The sequence below is a fragment of the Scyliorhinus torazame genome, chromosome 3 (genome assembly GCF_047496885.1).
Source record: "Scyliorhinus torazame isolate Kashiwa2021f chromosome 3, sScyTor2.1, whole genome shotgun sequence".
Lineage (NCBI taxonomy): Eukaryota > Metazoa > Chordata > Chondrichthyes > Carcharhiniformes > Scyliorhinidae > Scyliorhinus > Scyliorhinus torazame.
The window spans coordinates 111,717,692-111,745,494 of record NC_092709.1 but is presented as its reverse complement, the minus strand read 5'-3'; the positions used below and the strand labels follow the sequence as shown (position 1 = coordinate 111,745,494).

At 47.5% G+C, this 27,803-nt stretch overlaps 1 protein-coding gene across 2 annotated transcripts in view; it reads right to left on the bottom strand.

Annotated features, from left to right (window-relative positions):
• otud4 (OTU deubiquitinase 4) overlaps positions 1–27,803 on the bottom strand; it is a 189,761-nt gene that overhangs the window by 65,946 nt on the left and 96,012 nt on the right. For both annotated transcript variants that reach the window (XM_072496128.1, XM_072496129.1), the window contains 4 exons: positions 21,885–21,951; positions 19,653–19,773; positions 19,493–19,557; positions 11,334–11,431 (listed from right to left, as the gene is read on the bottom strand). In XM_072496128.1, coding sequence (XP_072352229.1) covers positions 11,334–11,431; positions 19,493–19,557; positions 19,653–19,773; positions 21,885–21,951 — 351 coding nt within the window. The remainder of the gene's footprint in view (positions 1–11,333; positions 11,432–19,492; positions 19,558–19,652; positions 19,774–21,884; positions 21,952–27,803) is intronic.

Genomic DNA, 27,803 nt, shown 5'->3' with positions numbered 1-27,803 from the left:
GACCATCAAGGAGCTGGAGAAAGCAGCGACTGATGTGAGCGACCGGATCACGGCCCTGGAGAAGGAGGTGGCGAGGCTGGGCACAACGCAGGGAAGCCTGAAGGGCAGAGTGGACGATCAGGAAAACCGCTCGAGGAGGCAAAATGTCAGGATAGTGGGCTTACCAGAGGGGATCGAGGGTAGAAACCCCACGGCATACGTGGCCGAGATGCTGGGCAACTTAGTGGGGAAGAAAACCTTTCCAAGCCCACCAGAAATGGACAGAGCACACCGCTCGCTGCGCCCGAAGCCCAGGGCGGGGGACCACCCGAGAGCAGTTATAGCTAAACTGCACCGGTACCAAGATAGGGAAACAATCCTATGCTGGCCAGGAAAAACAGAACCTGCAAATGGGAAGGATATGCCATTAGAATTTACGAGGACATTGGGGCAGACCTAGCCAGGTGACGGGCCAAGTATAATAGAGCGAAAGCAGCTCTTCACAAGAGTGACGTGCGTTTTGATATGCTGTACCCAGCGAAACTCTGGGTCACATACCAAGAAAGAGAATACTTCTTTACAGCCCCTGCCGAAGCAAACAAGTTTGTCGAGGAACACGGGCTGGAAAACCACTAGCGAAGGTAGAAATGAGGGGGCCCTGGCAAGGGGCAACAATACGCCGACAGGCGGTGGGGGAGGTGTGAGGCAACGCCAGGCCCTCCGCCCCCGCCACGGCGAGCGCACCCTGAACAAAGAACAAATCACTGCCCGAGGGACCGCTTCAGGTGGGAGGCCAGGCCCCAGCACGAGGGAACGAGAGTAGCGGAGAGCAAGAGGAGTGCAGGGTAGGGTAGGACAGGGGAAGAGTGGGCAGAAAACCGTAGTGGCCGGGCAGGGGAGAAGCGAGACAGTAACTCCCGAGAGGGGGGGGCCATCGTACTAGCAGGAAAGCTAGCGCCGGGGGCATGCAACAAAGCAGGGCCGCAGCGCACCCTCAACAGGGGGGAAGGCGCCAGGCTGGAGGTGGGGTAGACCACTCAATAGAGACGAAAGAGCAAACTGGGATAGGAACAGGGGAAAGAGGGACAAAGGAGAGGTAACAAGGGAGAGGGGGGAAAGGGGAGAGCCACAACCAAGGGCTTGAAACAAGGAATCGCTGCAAGCACCCACCCAGTACGGTCTCTGGGCGAAGGGAGACCCCAGAGTGCAGGGGACTACCCGCATGGCGGACGCACAGTGGGCGGCCATGTCGGGTGCCCCCGGGACAATGGGTAACCCTGGAGTGCAGGGACCCGACCGCATGGAGAGAGCAGTGACAGCGGCCATCCTGGACGGCCCCCTAACAAAGGGAAACCACGGAGGGCAGAGGCGCGTCCACCAGGCAAGTATGGTTAATCCCACAGGAACGAGGGGGCAGAAGCTCCCCACCAGGATAGTCACCTGGAACGTAAGGGGACTCAACGGCCCAGTGAAGAAATCCAGAAATATCAGGGCCGACATAGGTGTGTCTCTTGGAGGAAGACTGAGAGAGCAGGACCGACTGCGGGTAAGAAAGGGCTGGGTGGGACAAACCTCCCATTCCTGCTATGGAACAAGGGCCAGGGGGGTGGCGATATTGATCGGCAAGAGTTCGATGTTTGGGGCGACAAAGACAGTTACGGACCCAGGGGGGCGGTATGTCATGGTCAGCAGGGCCCTGGATGGGGCACTGATAGTACTAGTTAACGTGTACCGCACCCAACTGGGACGACACGAGCTTCATCAAGAAGACCATGGCATAAATCCTTGACATAGCGACGCACCGACTAATCATGGAGGGGGGGGGGAGGGGGGGGGGGGGGGCTTCAACTGTGCACAGGACATTGCCTTCCCCTTATGATTCCCAAGGCCTTTTTCAAACGGGTATGTAGGAGTATCATGGGTTTAGTGTGGGCAAATAAGACCCCGAGGGTAAAGAGGGTGTTTCTGGAGCGTAGCAGGGACAGGGAGGGCTGGCGCTGCCGAATCTGTGAAGACCTAACCCTAACCCTACTATTGGGCAGCCAACGTGGCAATGATCCGTAAGTGGGTGATAGAGGGAGAGGGGGCGGCGTGGAAGAGGTTGGAGATGGCGTCCTGCAGAGGCACGAGCCTGAGGGCGCTGGTGACTCACCGCTGCTGCTCTCGCCGACAAGGTACACCACGAGTCCGGTGATGGCGGCAACGGTGAAGATCTGGGGACAGTGGAGACGGCACAGGGGCGAGGTGGGAACCTCGGTGTGGTCCCCGATTCGGGAGAACCATCGGTTCATCCCGGGAAGGATGGATGGGGGGTTTCGCAGCTGGCATCGGGCAGGGATCAGAAGAATGGGGGACCTGTTTATAGATGGGACGTTTGCGAGCCTTGGGGCGCTGGAGGAGAAGTTTGGGTTACCCCCGGGAAATGCGTTCAGGTATATGCAAGTGAGGGCATTTGTGAGGCGGCAGGTGAGGGAATTCCCGTTGCTTCCGGCACAGAGGATTCAGGACAGGGTGATTTCGGGTGTATGGGTCGGAGAAGGCAAGGTTTCGGCGATCTAGCAAGAGATGAAAGAAGAGGAGGTGGTTTCGGTAGAGGAGCTAAAGGGCAAGTGGGAGGAGGAACTTGGGGAAGAGATTGATGAGGGTCTGTGGGCTGATGCCCTGAGTAGGGTTAACTCCTCTTCCTCTTGCGCCAGGCTCAGCTTAATACAATTTAAGGTTACTCACAGAGCGCATATGACAGGGGCGAGGTTGAGTAGGTTCTTTGGGATGGAGGACAGGTGCGGGAGGTGCTCGGGAAGCCCGGCGAATCACGTCCACATGTTCTGGTCGTGCCCGGCACTGGATGGGTCTGGAGGGGTTTCACGAGGACTATGTCCAAGGTGGTGAAAGTCCAGGTCAAGCCAAGTTGGGGGTTGGCATTATTTGGGGTAACGGACGAACCGGGAGTGCAGGAGGCGAAAGAGGCCGGTATTCTGGCCTTTGCGTCCCTGGTAGCCCGGCGGAGGATCTTGCTATTATGGAAAGACGCGAAGCCCCCCATTGTGGAAGCCTGGATAAATGACATGGCAGGGTTCATTAAGCTGGAGAGGATAAAGTTTGCCTTGAGAGGGTCTGTGCAAGGGTTCTTCAGGCGGTGGCAACCGTTCCTAGACCATCTCGCGGAGCGCTAGGAGGTCAGCAGCAGCAGCAACCTGGGGAGGGGGTCTCTGTCAGGGGGGTATTTGGGCGGGTGGGGGGAGGTTCCCCAAGGGTACTTTTGAATGTCATATGGGGGGGTTAATATATGCGGGAGAAACCCAATGTATAAGTAGTTTATTATTTTTGATTGTGGTGTTTGTGTTCTTTCTTCTTTTTGTTATGGGGGGTGGGTTTGTTTGTTAAAAAATTGTTGGAAAAATTTGAATAAACATTTTTTTAATAAACTGTGTACAGGACCCAAAGGCAGACAGATCAAACCCCAAAGCGGAGGAAACCTCAAGCATGGCAAGGGAACTCAGTCACTTCATGGAACAGATGGGAGCGGTGGACCCCTGGAGGTTCGCCCACCCGGGGAGAAGGAATTCTCCTTCTTCGTCCCAGTACACAACGTATACACCAGAATTGACTTCTGTGTGGTAGGGAAAACGGTGCTTCCGGGGATAGACAAGGTGGAATACTCAGCAATTGTGATATCAGACCACGCTCCACACTACATGGACGCGAGGCTGGAGATGGGCAGGGCCCAACGCCCCACATGGAGGTTGGACGTCGCCATACTAGCGGACAAGGCCTTCAACGAAAGGTTATCACGGGCCATTGCAGAGTACACAGAGAACAATCAGAATGGGGTGGTCTCACCCTCCACGTTCTGGGAAGCACTAAAGGCCGTACTAAGAGAGGAAATCATCGCTTTCAAAGCGCGAAGAGATAGGGAGGAAAGGGTGGCGAGGCAGCAGCTGGTCGACTCCATACTGGAGGTAGACCGTAAATACTCCGAGGCCCTGACCATAGAGCTCCTGGCGGAGAGGAAAGAGCTACAAGGGAACTTTGACCTGCTCTCCACCAGGAAAGCAGTGCACCAACTCCGCCAGGCACATGGGACCCTATACAAACACGGAGACAAAGCCAGCTGCCTGTTGGCTCACCAGCTGAGAAAGCAGGCAGCCACCAGAGAAATTGCACAAATCAGGAATACCAGAGGCACACTAGAAACAGAACCAGAAAAGATCAACAAAACCTTCAAGGCCTTCTACCAAGGGCTGTACACCTCAAGAGCCCCCAATGGGGGAGTCTGGGATGAAACGGTTCCTTGGTGGACTGGACATTCCAGTCGTGGGGGAGGGCAAAAAACGGGGTTTGGAAGCACCACTAGTACTGGGAGAGATCATGGACAGCATTAGCTTCATGCAGGCGGGGAAGGAGCCGGGACCAGACGGATTCCCGGCAGACTTCTACAAAAAATTTGCGACAGCACCTGCGGGAGATGTTGACAGACTCGCTAGCGAGGGGCACACTGCCGCCCACGCTAGCACAGGCCTCAATCTTGCTGATACCTAAGAAAGACAAAGACCCAACGGAATGTGGGTCATACAGACCCATCTCACTGCTGAATGCAGACGCCAAAATACTGGCCAAAATCCTAGCCAAAAGGCTAGAAGACTGTGTACCTGAGGTGGTCGCAGAGGACCAGATGGGCTTTGTCAAAGGTAGACAGCTTACCTCGAACATCAGGCGCCTGCTGAACGTGATAATGACCCCCTCCAGGGAGAGAACACCAGAAGTGATGGTCTCCCTAGATGCAGAAAAGGCCTTTGACAGAGTCGAATGGAAATACCTCATAGAGGTATTGGAGCGGTTCGGGCTTGGAACAGGGTTCACCTCCTGAGTAAAGCTCCTATACAACGCTCCATGGCGAGCGTACAGACCAACAATACCAACTCCCGATACTTCCAGCTGCACAGGGGCACCAGACAAGGATGCCCACTGTCCCCGCATCTGTTCGCTCTAGCGATCGAACCACTAGCAATCGCACTCAGAGCAGCAAAAAGCTGGAGGGGGATCCGAAGTGGAGGCAGAGCACAGAGTCTCACTCTATGCAGATGACCTGCTCCTCTACATTTCGGATCCACAGAGCAGCATGGACGGAATCATTGCGCACCTGAAATAGTTTGGCCCTTCTCGGGCTACAAACTCAACATGAGCAAAAGCGAGATCTTCCCGGTGAACCCACAAGTAGGTGGGGCAGCCCGAACAGGACTGCCGCTTACGACGGCCGAGCGAATAAGGGGATGGATCAAGGAGCCAGAAGCCAAATGGGTGCGCGCGGAAGAGGCCTCCTGCATGGGGACCTCCCTTCGGGCCCTCGCCACAGTGCCGCTCCCATCCCCACCCAAAAAACACTCCAGCAGCCTGGTGGTAATAGCCACCCTCCAGTCCTGGAACCAACTACGACAACAATTTGGCCTGACCAGAATATCGGGTAAAGGTCCCATCAGCAACAACCATAGGTTCACGCCAGCGCTGATTGACGCCATCTTCAAAAGGTGGGGGCAGGACAGAGGGACACTGACAGTCAGGGACCTATACACGGACGGCAGGATCGCAACACTGGACAAACTGACAGAGAAATTCCAGCTAGCCAGGGGGAACGAGCTAAGGTACCTGCAACTAAAAAACTTCCTACGAAAGGAGACAGGGACATACCCACAAGCACCACGACAGACATTACTGGAAGAATTACTGGACGCAAGCATACTAGATAAAGGATACTGTAGTGGCATGTATGACCGACTGGCAGAAGGTGCCGGCACCGTACTGGGCGCAACAAGAATGAAGTGGTGGGGACTCTGGAGCAAAGCATTGCATAGGGTCAATTCCACCTCCACGTGCGCAAGGCTCAGCCTGGCGCAACTAAAAGTGGTACATAGAGCCCACTTAACAAGAACCCATATGAGTATGTTCTTCCCGAAGGTGGAGGACAGATGTGAGCGGTGCCAAGGCGGCCCAGCCAACCACGCCCACATATTCTGGTCCTGCCCCAGACTTGTGGAGTACTGGACAGCCTTCTTCGAGGCAATGTCCAAGGTGGTGGGGGTGAGGGTGGAGCCATGCCCGAAAGTGGCGGTCTTCGGGGTTTCAGACCAGCCAGATCTATTCCTGGGGAGGAGGGTGGACCCCCTTGCCTTTACCTCCCTGATCGCCCGCCGTAGAATCCTGTTCGGCTGGCGGTCAGCAGCACCACCCAAAGCTGCAGACTGGCTGTCCGACCTTTCGGAATCTCTCCAAATGGAGAAAATCAAATTCGCCATCCGAGGGTCAGGTGACGGCTTCCACAGAACGTGGGAGCCATTCACCCAATTGTTCCGAGACCTATTTGTGGCCAACAAACAAGCAGAAGAATAGCCAGGTAGCCAAGAAATAGGGGAAAGTAGCCAAAGCATGAGAGGGAGAGATAGACCGGGAGGGGGCGGGGGGGGGGGGGGGGAAACAGCTAAATCTAAGAGGAAGGAAAGGCGAACCACAGGGGGTAGAGGGAAGAGACAGGGAACAATAGAGGAGAGCCAGGGAGGGGGAGGGAGGAGGTAGGGAAACGTTAACAAACTTAACGTCCACAGGAACAGAGAAAACGAGGAAGACGGGAGGGCTGCAGAAGCGGAAGTGCGCAGAAGCGGAACGAGACGACAACGGCAGCGAACTCCATCTGGGAGAAGTAAGGGACAACAACACCACAAACAGATGCCTACTTATGTGTGTAAATAATTTGCCAAGTATACAGAGCTGCTGCTGTTGAGCGGGGGCATAATACCGTCCGATGGCTTCTCAGGGAAAATTAAAACGTCAGCAGCAGCAGCCACCCATAGGGGAGTGGGGGTGAGTGCTCCATTGGGAGTGTGTAGGAAGACTGAGGTGCGTGGGGTCACGTCTACTCAATTGCTGTTGTATATTCTCTTTTTGCACAATGTTAATGTTCATTCTATTTTGCTGTGTTAGGATTATTACTATTTATTATGAAAAACTTTGCAAAACTTCAATAAAAGAATATTTTTTTTTTTTTTTAAAAAGAACCTGAAATCTAATGAGTTCAGCCTTGAATAGACTCAAAAGGCCTCCACAACCCCCTGGGATTGATAAATCCAAAGATTCAAAACCCAATCAGTGAAGATATTTCTCTCATCTCACTACTGAATGTTCGGCCTCTTATAATTAAACTATGGCCTCCAGTTCTAGATTTTCCTGCCAGGGGAAACAATCTCTCAGCATCTGGTCTCTCAAGCTCCCTCAGTATCTTCTGTGTTTCAATGCGATCACTTCTCATTCTTCTCCAATCCACAGACTTCAGGGCGATTTCACTCCACCACTCTTCATAGAACAACCTCTCATCAAAAGAAATAGTCTAGAGAATGGTCACTACATTGCCTTCAACGAATACATACCCTTCCTGAGATAAGGAGACCAAAACTACGCAAAGTACCCCTAATGTGGTCTCACCAAAACCCTACATACTAGTAGAAAATCTTTCTTACTCCTATTCAAAGCCCCATAAAGTAACGGCCAACATGCTATTTGCCTTAATTGCTTGCTGTAGAGGGCCATAGGGTTGACAGCATGGAAACAGGTCCTGCGGCCCAACTTGTCCATGCAGCCCAGTTTCTACCACTAAGCTAGACCCAATTGCTCACATTTGGCCCATATCCCTCTATACCCATCTTACCCATATAACTGTCTAAATGTTTTAAGACAAAATTGTACCCGCTTCTACTACTACCTCTAGCAGCTCGTTCCAGACACTCGCCACCCTCTTTGTGAAAAATTGCCCCTCTGGATCCCTTTGTATCTTTCCCCTCTCACCTTAAACCTGTGCCCTCTAGTTTTAGACTCCCCCTACCTTTGGGAAAAGATGTTGACTGTCTACCTTTTTCATGCCCCTCATTATTTGTAGACCTCTGTAAGATCACCCCTAAGCCTCCTACGCTCCAGGGGGGAAAGTCCCAGTCTATCTACGTTATACTTCATGCTAACTTTGTGTTTCTTGTGAGAGGACACCCAAATCCTTCTAAACATCAACATCTATGAATTTCATAGAATCATAGAATCCCTAGAGCGCCGAAGGAGGCCATTCGGCACTTCGAGTCTGCACCTACCCTTCGAAGGAGCGACCCATTTTCACTCCCCCATCCACCCCGCCCTACCCCTGTAACCGCATAACCTAACCTGGACACCAAGGGTCAATTTAACATGGCCAATCTACCTAACCTTCACATCTTTGTCCACGCAGACACGGGGAGAATGTGCAAACTCCCCACAGTGACCCGAGGCCAGAATTTAACCTGGGTCCCTGGCGCTGTGAGGCATCAGTGCTAACCACTATGCCGCCCTTTCTCACCATTTAAATAAAATTCTTATTTTCTATCAAAATGAATAATCTCACATTTCTCCATATTACACTCCAACTGCATTCTGTTTATCGCCAACTTAATTAACTTGTTTATACTCCCCTTACAACCATTTTGTCTTTCTCAAAGTTTACTGTCCCACCTAACTTTGTATTGTCAGTAAATATGAACAAGTTACTCTTGGTGCCTTCAACTAAGTCGGTGTTATCCAATATGCTCAGTAGATATGGCAAATCAGTCAGCGACATGTTTCAAACGAATGGTGTTTATTTTTGGAGCCACATAACACAGAGTTGTGTTAAAGTTGCAGTGGTAGGTATGAGCATGGGTGTCACATACTGGGCAGGCATTTGCTGTCCACCCTAAAAGAGCAAGAAACAATACACCACACTGCTGTTAAGCAGAAGTCATATATGGGTCAGAGCAGAACTATTAGAATACAGTTCAACTGTAGGGTTTCTAGAGTCCTGGATGCTGAGAGGCCACTTTCTCAATGAAACAAACAAACAAATAAAAAGCCCATAATATGGAGAAATGAGAAATTATTCACTTTGATAGAAAATAAGAATTTTATTTAAATGATTTGTTACCTACTCTGTTCCTATTCTTTCTGGGTGTCTCGAAATGATGGCACGCTTAGATCGCGCTTAGATTGGGGCATAGCCTCAAAATAAGGGGAAGTAGATTTAGGACTGAGTTTAGGAGGAACTTCTTCACCCAAAGGGTTGTGAATCTATGGAATTCCCTGCCCAGTGAAGCAGTAGAGGCTCCTTCATTAAATGTTTTTAAGATAAAGATAGATAGTTTTTTGAAGAATAAAGGGATTAAGGGTTATGGTGTTCGGGTTGGAAAGTGGAGCTGAGTCCACAAAAGATCAGCCATGATCTCATTGAATGGCGGAGCAGGCTCGAGGGGCCAGATGGCCTACTCCTGCTCCCTTATGTAAGACCGCTAGATGAGGTACTGTGAAAGCAGGGCCAACATTCAGGAAGAAGTGATCCAACTGTCCCCAAGATTTTATTGGGGAATGCAGTCCCCCTATGTCCCTAAAGAACTTGGTTTTGTTTAGTTGATAGGTTTCACAAAACAGTGGAGTTGCACAAGTGTCAGACAGCACTGCATAGCTGCTAATGAAGGTTGAAATGTACCATAAAGGTTGAAATGTGCCACTTTGGCATGCTAGGGTGGTGCAGCAACATTAAAATATGTTCAACTTTCATCTTAATAGATCTATCGAAAGAGTGGTTGAATGGAATATGGTCCTATTGGCAACAAAGGAAGATTACAGAAGGTTGGCTCTGAGGCAACGTTTGCTTTTCAAGAAATGTTTATTTTTTTAAATACCTTGAGAAAAATAATACGTCAGGTAACAGATTTGTCACTACCCTTTGAGTGTGTGTACAGTAGGCTTGCTTTGCTGAACAACTGGAATTGCAAAACCTTTACGAAGCTGTTCTCCTAGCTCCTAGTGGTTTAAAACTTTAAACCTAGCTTGCGCTTGTTTTATTAATATTGCATAGATTGTGTATCATTGGCAAATGTGGTTATCTGATCACCTCACATTTGGCAAGCATCAAAATCCTATTGGATGATAATAATCTAAATCATTAATATAAAATGTAAATAGTTGAGGCCCCAGCACTGATCCTTGTGCCACCCCACCAGTTAAAGTCTGCTAATTTGAAAATGCCCCAAACAGCCCTATTTTTTTCTGTCCATTAACCAATCCTCTATACCTTAAACCTCAGGAGTCCTTATTTTTTGGTAATGAATTTTGGGAGATTTTTTTAAATGTCTATTTTTTTTAAAAACGTTTCCGTTCTATCTTTTCTCTCCCTTAATCGCATCATTTGATCTCATTTCTTTTTCCGTGCCGATTTGACAGTGAGATCACACTGGAGTTCACCTTCCTTCACGGTTTATTTCAATCCGTACATCTCATTGGTGTGCACATCCTTAACCATCCCACCTTTCATCAAGATCCCAAATGCCCTGTTACTTTCCCCTATATCAGCTTGCACTTCCAACAACTGTTTAGGCAAAGATTTTTAAAATCTAAACATGCACAGACAAGTAAAAGGGCGTGCCATTAGATGCCCTGCTCCAGCAAAATCTGCACAAAATCATTTAATTAAGAACTGCATTCACAGGAGAAGGTAAGTGGAAAAGTATTTCCTTCCCTCCAGTAGGGACAAACCTTCATGCATGAGACACGTTCGTAAACATCAGAAGACTATTCAATCATAGCGGCATTACAGCACTGCCCGATCCTATTCTCAACCAACACCAACATGTATACACCTTTCAATTCACTGGAGAGAAATCAATAGTAGGAAGCCTACTTGATTTTCTCCCAACCCCACCACCATTTACTTGACCTATGATGACTCTTATCGCCAGTCTGGATGAAATTAGCAAATTCAATACATATGGAATATTAACTTGGAACTACCTAATCAGATTCTTGTTGGGAAGCGCACTAACCAACTGAGTCATGAGGGAAATTAGATAAAAACTTTCCATTCAAAAGTATTTATCTCTTTGTAAAGTTTTCATCCTCCTTCTCCCAAGATGGTTTTGTGGTCCGTTATTTAAGGGAAAAAAAATCTGAATCTGGTTTTGAGGGGGGCTCATAGCCACTATTCTCTCATGTAGATCAGTTGAGAAACCAGAAATCTGTTGTCCATACCCGTGCACAAACCAATTACACTGGCACAGCAACATTTGTTGCTCAGTACATTCAAGACAGTCGTCAACTTGAAATATTAACTCTGTTTCTCTCTGAACACATGGCACCAAGCTGGAGTACTGATAGCATTTTCTATCTTTATTTCCAATTTCCAGCACCCACAGTATTTTGCTTTTGCTGAAATGCTGAATCTGGACCAAAATGTAAAGCAGTTGTTAATTTTATTAAATAGACATTGAAAGCGTAGGGCACAATGTAAGAATAGTTAAAACTAAAGTAATCAAACTTACTTTTCTCCTAGTTGCTCGATGTAGACAACTACCGGTCCATTATCAGGATTGACTGCCTGAATGTGGGCATTGTAGCATTTACCATTATCCAGGCATACCTAAGGGGTTATGAAAGGATTTTTAAAAAATGTATATAAACCTTTTCATTGTTTTTATTAATTATATAATGCATGCATTCACAAGAACTGGCAAATCAGAATGTGCTTCAACCAGGGCCTTCAGTAATATAAACCACGGGAATGGGATGAAAACATTTGGGGAACTCATGGACTGAGAAGATTAAATACTTCACATGACATGTTGAGTGACCTGAGAACAATATTATCTGTAGAGGGCAGTTGGCCCTAATGAAGATACAAGAACAGATGCCTATTCTGGAGTGGTTTGATTTTGGGAGGATCTATACATACAGAGCATTTCTTCAGTAGATTGAATGAATGGGTGAAAGAGTCCAAATGGGTTAAACAGTCCAAAATAGAGCAGCTCGGTACACACTGTTTGTAGAAGTAGTTGCGTGGGGAGGTGTGATGGGCCTTTACTTATTCCAGACTTTTTGCTCTGATGAATCATCGCCTTCAGGAGAGGAAGGACTAGAAAGATGGAAATCACAGTAGAAGAAAAAATGATAAACTACTATTTCATTAATTTCCCAATAATTAACTGATCATTCTACTAATTTGCAGTGATCCAATATGGAGTTCCTGTTATCATTGTACAGCCAACTTTTTGGTTTCTTTGTTCTTGCCTGCTGCCTTTACACTTTTGAGCATTATTAATGTCCTGACTGATGAGCTTTGAAACACCAATACCGAACATTCCAACCCCACACTGAGTTATATTTTCCAATGTTTGAAAAAAATGCCTCTAATTTGACACCAACATGGTTTTCCAAGATTTTCAATTCACAAAGTAGGGCGTGATTCTCCGATCGCGGGACAGAGTGTCCGCGCTGTCATGAACGCCGTTGCGTTTCAAGACAGCGTGAAACAGGCACGGGCACTAGCGATTCTGGCCCCCACAGGGGGCCAGCATGGCGCGGGAGCGGTTCACGCCGCTCCAGCCTCACTTCCTGCCGCACACTGGGGGCTGCGCCAATCCACGCATGCGCAGTGGCGGTGCGCCAACCCACGCATACGTGGTGGCTTTACGGAACGCACCGGCCCCGACGCAACATGGCGCGGGGGTTCTGGGACCGGACGCGCAACAAAGCAGGCCAGGGGGGAGGGGGGCGACCCGCCGTTCGGTGGGCCCCAATCGCGGGCCAGACCCGATTGGAGGCCCCCGCCAGGGACGGAGCCCCACTCCCCCCCCCCCCCCCCCCCCCCCCCCCGCCCACAGGCCGCCCCCAACCCTTCGCGCAGAGTTCCCGCCAGCAGCGACCAGGTGTGGACGGCGCCGGTGGGACTCTGCTTTTTCCGCGCGGCTGCTCGGCCCATACGGGCCGGAGAATCGGTGGCCCGGCCTCGTACAGCGGCCCGCGGCCGGCGCCGCGTCAAACACGCCGGCGCAAATGCCGCTGAATCTCCACACCTCGGAGAATCACGCTCCGGCGTCGGGGCGACATGGCGCAGTTGCGGTGATTCTCCAGACCGGCACAGGGCTGGGAGAATCGCGCCCGTAGTATCTACCCATTCGTAATAGTTTTATTTTAAAAAATAATATGATACCGAACTTCCTAGTATTCAAATGAATTATTGTGATCAATTCATTCCCATATTTTAGTTTATTTTGTGCTGAAACTGTGCACAAGCTAAGTTATGTAAATCAGGATAAAACAATCACATTATAAATCTTCCGTGGCAGCAATAAGACGTAAATAAATACCTTTGGAAAATTTCTGTTTAAAAATGTAAAAAAAACTAGAGGCTCTTTAAATGTGTGGAAGTTACATTTTAGTCACTGAAAGTTGCAAACCCAACAGTAGAAGCACAGTCGCAGGAAGTTGGAGGGGGTGGGGGGAGGAGGATAATAACAAGGAATAAAGCATGGAAAATACAACCTTACAATTTCAATGTCAATTCAGAACTCGCCTACACAGTCATGTTCACCACAAATGGCAACAAACAGCTAGATGTTGGCCCTCAGCCTTGGCTGAAACAAGGCTGGCCTGTGATCTGAATTTGGATTGTGCAGTTTGAGCATTAACGATGTACCTCACTTCATAGGATTCATTAGTATTGTTCAGTTAACAGTACTTGAGAGAGGGTGGGCAAAGGGAGAGGGCGGGCAAAGGGAGAGAGCGGGCAAGGAGAGAGAGAGATTTTGTTATTTAACGTTACTTCAATTTTCAAAGAACACAAATTCAAGTTTGAAGCCACTTGGTTATCCTCGCCTGAGTTTTGCTAACAGAGAAAGGTCAAAGCTGTGAAATAAATTACAATTTCCAACCAAGAAATAAGTGGACAGGCAGTTTTATTTTGCATTTGATTTTTAAAAAAAAAATAGTTGAATCAGAAAGCAAATAATAATAACAATCTTTTATTGTCGCAAGTAGTCTTGCATTAACACTGCAATGAAGTTACTGTGAAATGTCGCCACAATCCAGCGCCTGTTCGGGTAATGAGCCGGTACGGGAATTGAACCCGCGCTGCTGGCCTTGTTCTGCATTACAAACCAGCTGTCTAGCCCACTGAGTTAAAACAAAGCCCTCTTTAGGGGAAATGCAACAAGGTAGAATGCAACAAGGTAGTGTAGGAGGAAAACAGGATAAAACTGAAAAGAACTCTGGCTTCCTAGGACTTACCCAGGCTCAATGAGTGGGACTATGGAAGACAGGACAGAGGATTATGGGTGAGGTAATTGTTCACAGCAGAACAAGGGGGAAGGCTGGGCACATCAGTCTAGTGAATAGTTCAAAGTCAACAAGACAGTAGTACTGATAGATCCTTGAGGGTGATATGAAGAGCGGCAAGTAACAGGAAGAATGAAGGGGTAGGGGATGGGACAGTAATGAGGTGGTTGGGAAAAGCATGAGTAATTGGGGGAAAAGGTATAGATCAGGTCATAAAGTGTTGCATTTTCCGCACAACTCCTCCACCAAATGTAGCCTGCAGTTATTGGTAACTCCTTCCCCATCACCAAATCATACCAAGGGTGGCAGGGTGACATAGTGGTTAGCACTGCTGCCTCACAGCTCCAGAAACCCAGGTTCAATTCCAGCCTTGGGCGACTGTGTAGAGGTTGCATTTTCTCCGGATTTCCTCCAGATGTTCCGGTTTCCTCCCATAGTCCAAAGAAGTGCAGGTTTAGTGGATTGGCCATAATAAAATTGCCCCTTAGTGTCCAAAAGGTTAGGGTTACTGGATTACAGGGATCAGGTGGAGGCATAGGTTTAAGTCGGTGTTCTTTCCAAGGGCTGGTGCAGACTCGATGGGCTGAATGGCCTCCTTCTGCATTGCAAATCCTATGATTCTACAAAACCTTTCGTGGTCCTAGGAAGGAGGGGAAGGAGAGAGGGTAGAACAGCCACATTCGAGGGCCGTGTCAACAGCCATGAGGGGAATCAGGAAGGGGAAGAAATCTTCAGTTAAAGAGGAAGACATATTGGAAACACCAGATTAGATTGCATCAGAATAGATGAGATGGAGACAGGAAAACCCAGAGAATTGGATGAAATCCTTATAGGGAGGAAGTGTAGTAGAGGTAGCTGCAGGTGTCTTACAGTGAATATTGGTTGATAGCCTATCCAGAATCAGAGACAAAGAAATCAAGGGAAGGAAGAGTCAGAGATAAATTGTGGGAAGGCAAGAGAAGGGTTGAAATTGGAAGCAAAGTCGCTGAAATTTTCCAGTTCAAGTCAAGAGCAGGAAATGGCACCAACGTAGTCATCAATGTATCAGAAAAAAAGGCGAGGACAGGGTTCCGAATAGGATTGGAAAAACAATGTTCCATGTATCCTACAAAAAGACGGGCATGGCTCAGACCCATAACTACTAGAAAATGAACATATTTTCTGCTTTGTCTGGCACAAAGCCACAAGAAAATGAATAGTTTGAAGGTAAAAATGAAATATAGATTGAAACATCCCACCCTGTACCTTTTACACTGACACATAGTACTGTAATTGGGCATTTCAAGATTATCAGCTTTTAAACAAAACCAACTGGACTTCCGGTGGCGGGCATGAAATGAGCGGTCGCACATTAGGTGGCTCTCGCTCAAGGCGGATTTTTTCGTCCTTTCTCCACCCGAAGGGCGAAGATTTAAATGCAAGAGGTGCAGGAGTGCTTGGGAAGGTTTTACCCCTCTGGTGTGGCTGGTAGATGGATCCACGATTCGGAGTAGGGCAAGAACGAAAGAGCTGCTGGTGCAGGACAGTCTTTGTGGTGCGTCACAGGATAAGATGGCAGAGGGCAAGGTGGCTGCTCTGCCTGCCCAGTGGTCAACAGAGCAGTTAATAGCATTCCTCAGTGGAAAGTTTTTTCCAGCAGAGGAAAGAAGCCCTGGAAGGCCTGGCCACGGTGGTGGAGCCGATTAAGTCAGGAATCGAGAGAATGGAGCAGAGGTTGGAGTCCCAGGGCCAGGCGATCCAGAAAGTGGATGAGACTATGGGGAGCAGAGAAACATCTCACCTCATTGGTGGCTTAGATGGAGGTGATGCAGGAGACTCAAAAGCGGCTGAAGGAGAAGATGGAGGGTCTGGAGAATCACTCCAGAAGACAAAATCTTAGGATCGTGGATGCCGAAAGGCATTGAAGGTGCGGAGGCCAGCAGGTACGTGGCGAAGATGCTGGAGAAGCTGATGGGGGAGGGGGGTCTTTGACCGGCCCCTGGAGGTCGACTGAGCGCACAGGGCACTGATGAGGAGGCTGCAGGCGGGCGAGTTGCCGAGGGCGATGGTGGTGAGGTTGCACCGCTTTCTGGACCAGGAGACGATTCTCTGATGGGCGAGGTGAACCAGGAAATGCACCTGGGAAGGGAGCAAACTGCAAGTGTACCGATCTCGGAGCAGAACTGGTGAAGAGGAGGGCCGAGTTTAACCGGGTCAAGGCTGCCCTCTTGAAAAAGGAGTGAAATTCAGAGTATTGTACCCAGCCCGCCTATGGGTGACTTTTCAGAAACGAGTACTATTTTGGCATACCATAGGAGGCGATGGAGTTTATGAGGGACAATGGACTGGGTGGAGGGAGAGGACATTGAACCTTGGAGTGCTTTTGTTTGTGTGCTTTTGTTTTTAAAGTTTTTTGATGCTGGGGTTTTTTGGAGAGCAGGATTTTCATGGGGGAACATCAAGGGTGAGTGCACATTTTGTTATTCTTTAGGGGTGTACGGTTAGGAAGGGGGGAGCTGGGGCAGATAAGGTGGTTGGAGGCCTTGGGCGGGGGCCACCATGCTAGTTGGATGGGCTAGTTAACAGGAGTGAAGTAGGGGGTTGCCAGGAGGCACCGCGGAGGGGGGCGTTTGCTGACAAGGGAGTGGTGCAGTTGGAAAAGGATTGATGATGGTGGACATCCGAGGCTGGGTCTGGGGGGTAGGCATGTCTCTTGGAATGTGAGGGACTGAATGGACCGGTCAAGCTGGTCTACATTGTCGCAAGCTTCCATCTCCCCAGTATTAAAAAATGATAAGGATCAAAGCCGCCATTAAACACATGAAGAATGGAAAATCCGCAGGAGTGGACGGGATTTTCAGCAGAAATTTTCAAACTTGGATGAGAAGATTTCCATAAGGTGTTGCTAAAAATATGGGACAGAGAAGCGTCATCATCACCATCTTCAAGAAAGGAAATAAAGTGGACTGTGGGAACTGCAAAGGTATCTCCCTACTCTCCGTTGCCGGTAAGATCCTTGCTACCCGCCTTCTCCCAATCTCTGAAGAAATCCTTCCGACCAAACCGTGAACAGCGGACATAATTTTCACTGCTCGGCAACTTTAAGGGAAATGCCAGGAGCAACATCTTTTTTTAAATGTGAATTTAGAATACCTAATTATTTTATTTTTTCAATTAAGGGGCAATTTAGAGTGGCCAATCCACCTAGCCTACACATCTTCTGGGTTGTGGGGGTGAGACCCACGCAAACACGGGGAGAATGGCCAGGAGCAACATCAACCACTCGGTTTTGCCTTCATCAATGGGGAAGTGCTATGGAAAATCCCGTCAAAAGCCGGCAGTCCGGAGAAATTAATCAATATCCTCTGCCTCCTCTATAACAAGATGTCAATAACAGTCCTCACTGACGGAAATAAAACAGAAACCTTTGAGACAAAGGCTGGAGCCAAGCAGGGTTGTGTATTTGCTCCCAACCTTGGACTACGAACAGACACCAGCTCAAGGCTCTGGAGTGGTACCATCATTCTCCACATCAGCGGGGAGGATAGGCGTACTAACATCAGTGTCCTTTGAAGGAGCCAATAGCAACAGCATCGAGGCCATTATCATCCAAAACCAACTCCACATGCCGGCCATGTGCTTACGATGTCAGAGTCCCGACTGCCAAAACAAATCTTCTTTGCCCAACTCAAGGAAGGCTACCAAACAAGAGGAGGCGAAAGGAAGTGCTTCAAAGACACTCTGAAGGTTTACATCAAGACTTGCAACATCAACATCAACGCCTGGGAGACCCTTGCTCAGAAGAGACCTACTTGGAGAAACCTGCTGACTGAAGGGACACAATTCTTCGAGAATGCCCGATGACAAGAGGAGGACAGAAAAGGAGTCCGAGTAAGGAATCCAAGCGATCTAGAGTCCAATCCTACCTCCTGGAAACACCTGACAAGTGTGTGGTCGAAGATGTGGTTCTAGGATCGGGCTCAACAGTCATGCAGAACCCATGACCAGTAACAGAGTTTCCTAAGCGGATAATCATACACGTAAACGAGGGGTCGCCGAGAGAGGAGATAAAAACAGATTTCCTTCCCTGGAGGAACTTAGTGAAACAGCTGGGTTTTTAAGACATTTGATGATGGTAATCATGCCATGAAACAGACTAACTTTCAATTTATTAATTGAATTTAAATTTCACCTGGCATGTGGGATTTTGAACCAATGTCATCTGGATATTGGTCTGGCTGGCACTGCTGCCTCACAGCGCCAGGGACCCATTTTCAATTCTGACCTTGGATGACTGTCTGTGTGGAGTTGGCACATTCTCCCCGTGTAAGTGTGGTATTCCTCCGGGTGCCGGATCCGGTTCCCTCCCACTGTCCAAAGATGTGCAGGTTGGGTGGATCGACCAAGCTAAAGTGCCCCTTAGTGTCCAACGGTTAAGTGTGGTTACAGGGATAGGGTGGGGGAATGGGCTTGGGTGGGTTGCTCTTTCGGAGGGTCAGTGCAGACACGATGGGCCGAATAGCCTCCTTCGGCACTGTAAGAATTCTATGATTAGTCCAGTGACATTACCACTACGCCACCATATTTCCACTTACAAGGAACAATTTGAATTATGATACCCTAATTCATGTAATGATGTGGCGACGCTAGCATTGGACTGGGGTGGGCACAGTAATAAGTCTTACAACACCAGGTTAAAGTCCAACATGTTTGTTTGGAATCACTAGCTTTCGGAGCGCAGCTCCTTCCTTCACCTGATGAAGGAGATGCGCTCCGAAAGCTAGTGATTCCAAACAAACCTGTTGGACTTTAACCTGGTGCTGTAAGACTTCTTACTAATTAATATAATTCTGCAACCACCACCCTCCTACAACATGCATATCTACAAACTCACTCCGGGATATTCTACCGCCCTCCAGCTGTGAGCACTGAGGGCCTAGCGTCCCTTTCTAGGCCATGGTGAAAACCCTACAATTTCCTTCCCTTTACCCCTGTTGAGCAAATTCCTAGACTTCTGCCTGATCTTTGACCTCTGTTCGGCATATTTCAGGCCTGGACCATAATCTTGCAAGTAACCCCATCCTCCTCCAAGTATGTTTTAGGACTGCAGTCTCATCTCCACACCCTCCTACAACTTTTTCAGGCCTATAGCTTGAACCCTTTCTGCTGCAAGCAGGGGATTTTGGGGGTTGAGTTTCAGACTTCAGGCTAGGCTCCTATGCCTCATCATCCTCCCTTGTCTTCTGCTCTTTCAGTCCCAATCCTCTTCCTTGGCTCTTCCAAAAATGTCACGACCAAACAGCAAGGTTTGCACACAAAGAATACATCACCAGAATTTTAATTGAAATTTAAAAGCATCAAAAATCAAGCATTATGCACAAATTCTTACCTTACATTTGTCCCCAACAGTGTATTGCATTCCAGCAGCAATAGAATAATCTCTCTTCTGCTGTGCTGCAAAGTACAGTTTAAATATAAATATTTAACAGCAGCAATGTGTGAAATGCTAACTCAGAATCAGAAGATTGCAAATAATGTAAGATACTCACCTTGTTCTGATTTCTGCCAAACCTCATACTCAATATTTCTGTAAACATTTGGGTTGAATGCTCGGAGGACCTTTCTGGGAAAGGTTATGTGGGCAGAACTTTCACTTTTCATTTGCAGTTTCTGAAAATACGAGATAATAAACACAGATGTTTGAAGTACTCTGAAGATTTGACTGAACATAAAAAAGTCAGGGTAAAGATGTTTCTTAGGTTGTGGCATAAAATAGAAGGTATTAGATCAGCCTGCTGCAGAAAAACTCAGGAAAATGACACACTGCTTTCCAACCCTCTTCCTTCTCATCAAGAGGGTTTGACCTCTGCTCTGCAGCACCTTACTGCGTCATCAGGGTCAATTTTAACATGGGTGAGTAGGTGAGTCGGGTGACGAGGAGTTAATTGGCTAACGAAAAAGGAAGAGCGCCAGGAAACCAGTGTCAATCAGTGCTTCTGGATTTTAGTCAGATGACACCTGGGGAAACCTGTCAATTACAAAAGACACAGCCTGTGAAGTTAAATCTCCATTACATACTGGGATATCCTGCACACTACCAGGTCTCTTTGTGGCAGAAGGTAAAAACATACCCCATCATTTGGGGAAACCTCATTTCCTACGACTCTGTGCCACACGATATCACAGACCCTCAAATTTCTCATAACACAAGCAAGTTATTACTAAGATAAGTAAGTCACAGACATTTAAATCGAGACAGGCCCTGGGCTTGATCCCTAGTCTGCCCAAGTCAGTCAAGACAATGGTAGAGATATGGACAGATACCTTGCATCTGGAATGGAGAGTAGGTCTTACGAGGAAAGGTTGAGGGTGCTAGGCCTTTTCTCATTAGAGCGGAGAAGGATGAGGGGCGACTTGATAGAGGTTTATAAGATGATCAGGGGAATAGATAGAGTAGACAGTCAGAGACTTTTTCCCCGGGTGGAACAAACCATTACAAGGGGACATAAATTTAAGGTGAAAGGTGGAAGATATAGGAGGGATATCAGAGGTAGGTTCTTTACCCAGAGAGTAGTGGGGGCATGGAATGCACTGCCTGTGGAAGTAGTTGAGTCGGAAACATTAGGGACCTTCAAGCAGCTATTGGATAGGTACATGGATTACGGTAAAATTATATAGTGTAGATTTATTTGTTCTCAAGGGCAGCACGGTAGCATTGTGGATAGCACAATTGCTTCACAGCTCCAGGGTCCCAGGTTCGATTCCGGCTTGGGTCACTGTCTGTGCGGAGTCTGCACGTCCTCCCAGTGTCTGCGTGGGTTTCCTCCGGGTGCTCTGGTTTCCTCCCACAGTCCAAAGATGTGCGGGTTAGGTGAATTGGCCAATGATAAATTGCCCTTAATGTACAAATTGCCCTTGGTGTTGGGTGGAGGTGTTGAGTTTGGGTAGGGTGCTCTTTCCAAGAGCCGGTGCAGACTCAAAGGGCCGAATGGCCTCCTTCTGCACTGTAAATTCAATGATAATCTATGATTAATCTAGGACAAAGGTTCGGCACAACATCGTGGGCCGACGGGACTGTTCTGTGCTGTATTTTCTATGTTCTATGTTCTATGATCCGCCTTACACAAAGGTGAAAAGAAAACAAACAATAAATAGACAATCTAAGCGAAAGACAATTCTTTGCTAATCATGATATACTCATGTCAGAAAATTTATATTGTCCAATAGCGATCCAAAGGACGATTAGAGCTTTATGTCTGGGTTAGCTGAGGTCTGTGGGCTTGCCAAGGAACAACTCCCTTAATGTTACAGCTTTAAAAATGCTGTTGTAGAGAAAATTTTCCTATCAACTGGCTGTACAGTAGAACCAGTAAGAGTCATTGCAAATCTTATTTGCTGCTTCAGACAGCGTTTCCAAATATTAAAGACCTTAACAAGTGTAACTTCACTGTTGCTAATTTTGTAATAATGGTGTTTAATTGTCTTTACTAAGCGATATGATTTGAATGTGCTTCCTCAGTAATGAGCAATAGATCTGTGCTATTAAAAACGCATCTATTTAGGTTATATCTATCTAGTGTGTATTCAAGTGTCAGTTTTGCAATAACGCTCACACCACTGAGTTAGAAGGTAATGCATTCAGATATCATCATGGATTTGAGCCCATAATTTCTGTCAATACAATATCGAGGGAGTGCTGCATTTATGAAGGTGCTACCAGGAAAGCATTAACATTTAATACCACATATCAAATTTACAATGTTACATAATTTAAGGATTACCTTCTGGACTTTATTACATGACTGGAGTTTGAATCCAGGCACGTCACTCTCATTAGCAGTTTTGCCCCTGTTAAAGATTGCAGAAGTATATTAAAGTATAGTCATACTGGAACTAAAGCAGAGGTAAGACAGCAGCAAAATTGCAAAGAAAATTCATCAAAATGACCTGAGAAATATTATAATTTATACGTGAACTTTTATAGTTTCAAAAGAAATAAAACCCTCCAAGCAAATATTTTAGCGCAATGCTTAAATGTTCACTTTTCCATGTGAGGTTACGGTCTCCCAATGTGAAAATTAATGTAATACGCTGGGTACAATAACATCCCCCATCACCAAGACAAATAATCAGATTAGTTTTGAAATTAACATTAAATTGCAAAACAACAATTGGGTTAAAACTTGCAAGTAACCAATACAGCTAAAAGAATCTAATTAACTTCCTAGTTAACACTCATCATAGGTCAGGATGTTCTGGCCCACTAACAGCATCCGCTGGTGATAGTTGCTAATTAGCTGTCATGGATACTGGCCTTTTCTAACTAAAGCTCACAGGTTAACAAGGTTGAAATGATGATCACTATGGTAACCGTTCTGAGAGTAATGTGGTTGAATTATTTTTCCTCTACAGGACACCAACACTAAAGGAATGATCTGTAAATAGCAAGTAATCGTCTCTACCTATGTCTGGGACTTTTAAAAATAATATGTGCAGGTTTGTTTATAAATCAGCTTTGAAATCTCCTTAGATTCCTTTTGGTAATCAATAAAATGCAAAAAGAGACGAGCGTGCTTTGTTATCAATTAAGAGTGATTTATTGAAAGCATCATTGGATCTTAATGATAACATCAGCATGTTTAATAGCCCTGTCTTAGATCAACCATGTATTGTTTTATTCACTTTCCGCCATGTTTTTAACTAAACAACAACAATGAAACAGGCATAGAGCAGGTACTCGTCTGAAAGAAAGAGTGAGAGACATTAAATTATGCAGACTGTGGAAAAGATAATTTCTGTTGTTTCTACATCAATCTTTAAGTGAACAAGACAAACACAAAGTCTAAATATAAAAGTGGGCAAAGCCAAGAATCTTCTCTTTTTAAAAGAACTCAGGTCAAGTGCATCTAACATGGGACTCCAGAAGCTTTGAAGTCAAACAGTGTGTGGTTTTTTTCTGCTGAGCTAGATCCAGGGATGTTTTATTAACTGAACTGTAAACCTAGTGAGCATTGTCTACTTGGATTTTCAGAAAGCTTTCAATGAAACTTCAAGAGGTTTCTCTACAAGAGGGAATGTGGTGAAATAATAATAATCTTTGTCTCAAGTAGGCTTACATTAACACTGCAATGAAATTACCGTGAAAAGCCCCTAGTGATATTTGTGAAATTAGTGATAATCTGCTTCAATGGATTCAGAACTAGCCTTATGCCTAGAAGTAGAAAGTTGCAGTCAGTGAATTTAAACATAAGAATTGCTAGATGATAAAAGTTACAGTCCATCTAACTCACTGGTATCAACTTGGTAGCCACATGATATAACAATATCATGTTATATTGGGAATTGTTGACCAATTGACTGTCTCAATTACTTCACAATAGACCTAGGCAGGATTCAGGGTAAACCCAGTGGAAAGAGCTTTGGGAATTATGGTACGAGCCTGAAATCACCGCCCGCAGAGATCAGAGGTGAGGGTGGAAAATCTCGCAAGAATCGGGAAACATGGGGCGGGATTCTCTGATCCTGGGGCAAAGTGTTGGTGCCGTCGTAAACGGCGGAGCATTTTACGACGGCGTCACCTGACCCCTAGGATCAGTGATCCTGCACGGCACTGGAGAGCCTCACGCTGCTCCAGCTGCCAATCCGGGGGTCAGCAAGGGCGCCGCATGTCCGCTCATGCGTGCCACGGCCGGCGCGTGTTCGCACATGTTGCCTTCTCCGCACCGGCCCCGATGCAGCATGGCAGAGAGCTACAGGGCTCGGTGTGGAGGAACATAGGCCCCCACCGGGATAAGCCCGATCGTGGGCCAGGCCACCGTGGAGGCCCTCCCCCTCCACCAGACCGCACCGCACCCCCCCCCCCCCCCGCAGCATGAAGGCCAAGGTCCCACTGGGTAGGACCACATGAGCATGACGCCGGCGGGACTCGGCCTAACTCGTCGGGCACTTGGCCCATCGTGGGGAGAATAGCCGGGGGGGGGCGTTGAGCGGCCCCCGACCCGGCACGGGGTCGGAGAATTCTACCAACGATACTCGCCAGAGAGATCACGTTTCCCGGTTTTCCCTGCCCTTCACCTGGGACGTCACAAGATTCATGCCCAGAAAGGCATGAATCTCAATTGAACGAGTTTAAATATTAGTGACCCCCACCCCAGCCAAATGATCCCCCCCTCACAAAATATTCATACCTCACCATCATGATGTCACGTCGCCGAGGTATATAACAGATATGGCCAGGCACAAGGTAGTCGAGAAATCCCTCCAGGTGTGAAGCATCGACCCGGGAGGAGGGGCGGGGTTGCACAAGCATTGTTCCCTGAAACAGGTTGGCACTGCCAGGTTGTCAGTGACAAACTAGCAGTGCCAACCTGTGCCAGGGGCCGGTCCGTGTTGGAGACCCATTTGGGGGTAGGGGGAGTCCCCAAGACCTGCATAATGTGATGTGGGCTGGGGGCTGTCCAGCTGCAGCACCGGTCAGGGCCCCCTGCCCTTTAGCGATGGTGCCCCAATCCCTTTGGACCCGGTTTACAGCTCCATGATGCCTCGCCAGTGACTGTACAACCCACACCCACTCAGTTATGTTTGGCAAAGAGGCTCAAGATTCCGTGAGCAAACTGGTCTGTGAACTGGAGAGTTACATGTCAGCTTTCTGTCAGAGCCTGACACTGTGCCAAATTCTGGTAAGAGTCCACTCCATGGGCGAAATTCTCCCCAAACGGCACGATGTCCGCCGACTGGCGCCCAAAACGGCGCCAATCAGACGGGCATCGCACCGCCCCAAAGGTGCGGAATGCTCCGCATCTTTGGGGGCCGAGCCCCAACATTGAGGGGCTAGGCCGGCGCCATGGGATTTCCGCCCCGCCAGCTGGCAGAAACGGCCTTTGTTGCCCCGCCAGCTGGCGCGGAAATGACATGTCGGAGCGGCGCATGCGCGGGAGCGTCAGCTGACAGTTTCCCGCGCATGCGCAGTGGGGAGAGTCTCTTTCGCCTCCGCCATGGTGGAGACCGTTGCGGAGGCGGAAGGGAAAGAGTGCCCTCACGGCACAGGCCCCCCTGCGGATCGGTGGGCCTCGATCACGGGCCAGGCCACTGTGGGGGCAACCCCTGGGGTCAGATCGCCCCGCGCCCCCCCTCCCCCAGGACCCCGGAGCCCGCCCACGCCGCCTTGTCCCGCCGGTAAATAGGTACTCTAATTTACGCCGGCGGGACCGGCAATTTATCTGCGGGACTTCGGCCCATCCGGGCCGGAGAATCCAACGGGGGGGCCCGCCAACCGGCGCAGCCCGATTCCCGCCTCCGCCGAATATCCGGTACCGGAGACTTCGGCAACCGGCGGGGGCGGGATTCACGGCGGCCAACAGCCATTCTCCGACCCGCTGGGGGGTCGGAGAATGACGCCCCATATGTCCAAAGAAAGACAGACAGATAAACTTGCATTTATATAGCACTTCTCTCACAACCACCAGATGTCTCAAAAGCACTTTTACAGCCATTGAAGTACTTTTGAAGGGTAGTCACTGTTGTGATGTAGGGAACTCTACAGCCAAGATACACACAGCACACTCCAACAAAATACAATGCGAGAGTGACCAGATAATCAGTTTTATAATGTTGATTGAGGGATAAATACTGAGCAGGACTGCACTGCTCTTTTTCGAGGAAGTGACTTGGGAATTTCTGCATCCAACCAAGCAGATAGATTGGGCCTCGAATTGTCTCACCATAAGATGACACCTGACAGTGCATTGCTCCCTCTGTGTCACACCAGTGTCAGCTTGCTTTTTGTGCTTAAGCTGTGGAGTGGGAATTGAACCCCATACCTTGTGGCAGAAAAACCAAAGTGCTACCAGCTGAAATACAGCTGTACTGGTAAAGTCACCTGTTCCTCCCAAGCATGGCTTACTTACCATGGGTATTCAAAAATGTTACTTTCAGAAAGAAGTCTATTTAATTTGTAATTTAATGAATCCACTCTAAAAGTTTCCTAGGAAGCCTATTCCACTGATTGACCACTCTCACCAAAATATTGTCTCTGGATTTGTTTTGAATTTACCCTCTTTCAGCACCGCCTGCATCCTCTAGTTATACTGCTGTAGACATGGTGATAGAGCTTAAAATAGTCCACATTATCTACTAACTTTAAAATCTTCAAATCTGCAAAAGCATCCTCGATAAACATTTTCTTTTCCAATAAGAAAATGTTCAATTCATACAACTGGTCTTTATCATCCAATTCTTTCATCCCTGCAATCACTCTGGCTGCTCTACTGGCTCCTTTCAATAATTGCAACACCTTTTTATATTGTGGTAACCAGAACTGTTCATGGGATTAGTCGTACTAAAGATTTATAAGCTGGCAGGATTTCCTCACTATTATGGCTCTGTACATGAATATATCCAAAAATGTGGTTTGCTTTTACCGACTGCCATCGAGAATTGTTGAAACAGCTTCAATTCATTGTCAAACAGGGTCCCCAGATTTCTTTATTTTAATGCAACTTATGCTCTTTCCATTTAAGCAATAGTCTTTTCTTTGAACTTTTGTCCCCATGTGAAACGGTCTGCTTCTCTCTACATTGAATTTGGTCTGCCAACTACCTGTCCAATTTCCAATTATACTCAAACCTTCCTGTAATTTCCCCTGTTCAGCTTTGGAGTCGACAACCTTCATTTGTTTTGTATAATCTGCAAAATTAATCACTATGCTTGTGACTCCAAGATCTAGTGGTAACGTCTCACAGATTGATGACAATCTCAGTACCCTCACTCAACACATTATGTTCCCATCATAAAATATTTCCACTTTCTTTATTTTCCGTACTAGCCTTGGGCGGCACGGTAGCACAATGGTTGCGGTACGGCGCCAGGGACCTGGGTTTAATCCCCGCCTTGGGTCACAGTCTGTGCAGAATCTGCACGCTCTCCCAGTGTCTGCGTGAATTTCCGCCGGGTGCTCCGGTTTCCTCCCACAAGTCCCGAAAGACGTGCTTGTTAGGTGAATTGGACATTCTGAATTCTTCCTCAGTGTGCCGAACAGATGCCGGAATGTGGCGATTAGGGAATTTTCACAGTAACTTCAGTGCAATGTTAATGTAAACCTACTTGTGACACTAATGAAGATTATTCTTATTTTCAAAGACCTTACTGAAATCCCAGTAAATCACACCAACTGCCTTATACCTATCAAGCTCATTTGTCAGACCCTCAAAGAAAATCATTAAGTTAGTTCAGGAAGACCTCGTTTAGAAAACATATTGGTTACCTTTTATGTTATTTCTGTCCAGATACCATATGAACTTATCTATTCATAATGTTTTCCATGACCTTACCCAAAATTGATCTCAAACTCACTGCTCTGAAGCTTCCTGGATTGTTTTGTGACCTGTTGAAAAATGTTTTCCTTGCTCCAGTCAAACACATCTGCAGCAGTGATTTCTACAAGATTTGTGCCAGTGGTCCTGACATTTCCTTCCTTTTTTTCCGTACAAATCATTGGATAAATTTTATCCAGCTCAAGATCCATTCACCTTGGGTTTGTACATTTGGCAAATAGTGTCGCAGCCTATCTCACTTAGAGTTCCTTTTCCACATCTAATTAGTTACACGTCTCCTCCATGGTAATAACTGCGACAATAAACTTATTTTGCACTTTTGCAACCTGTGAAGCATCAAGTTGTCACCTAGGCCCACATTCAGCAAGT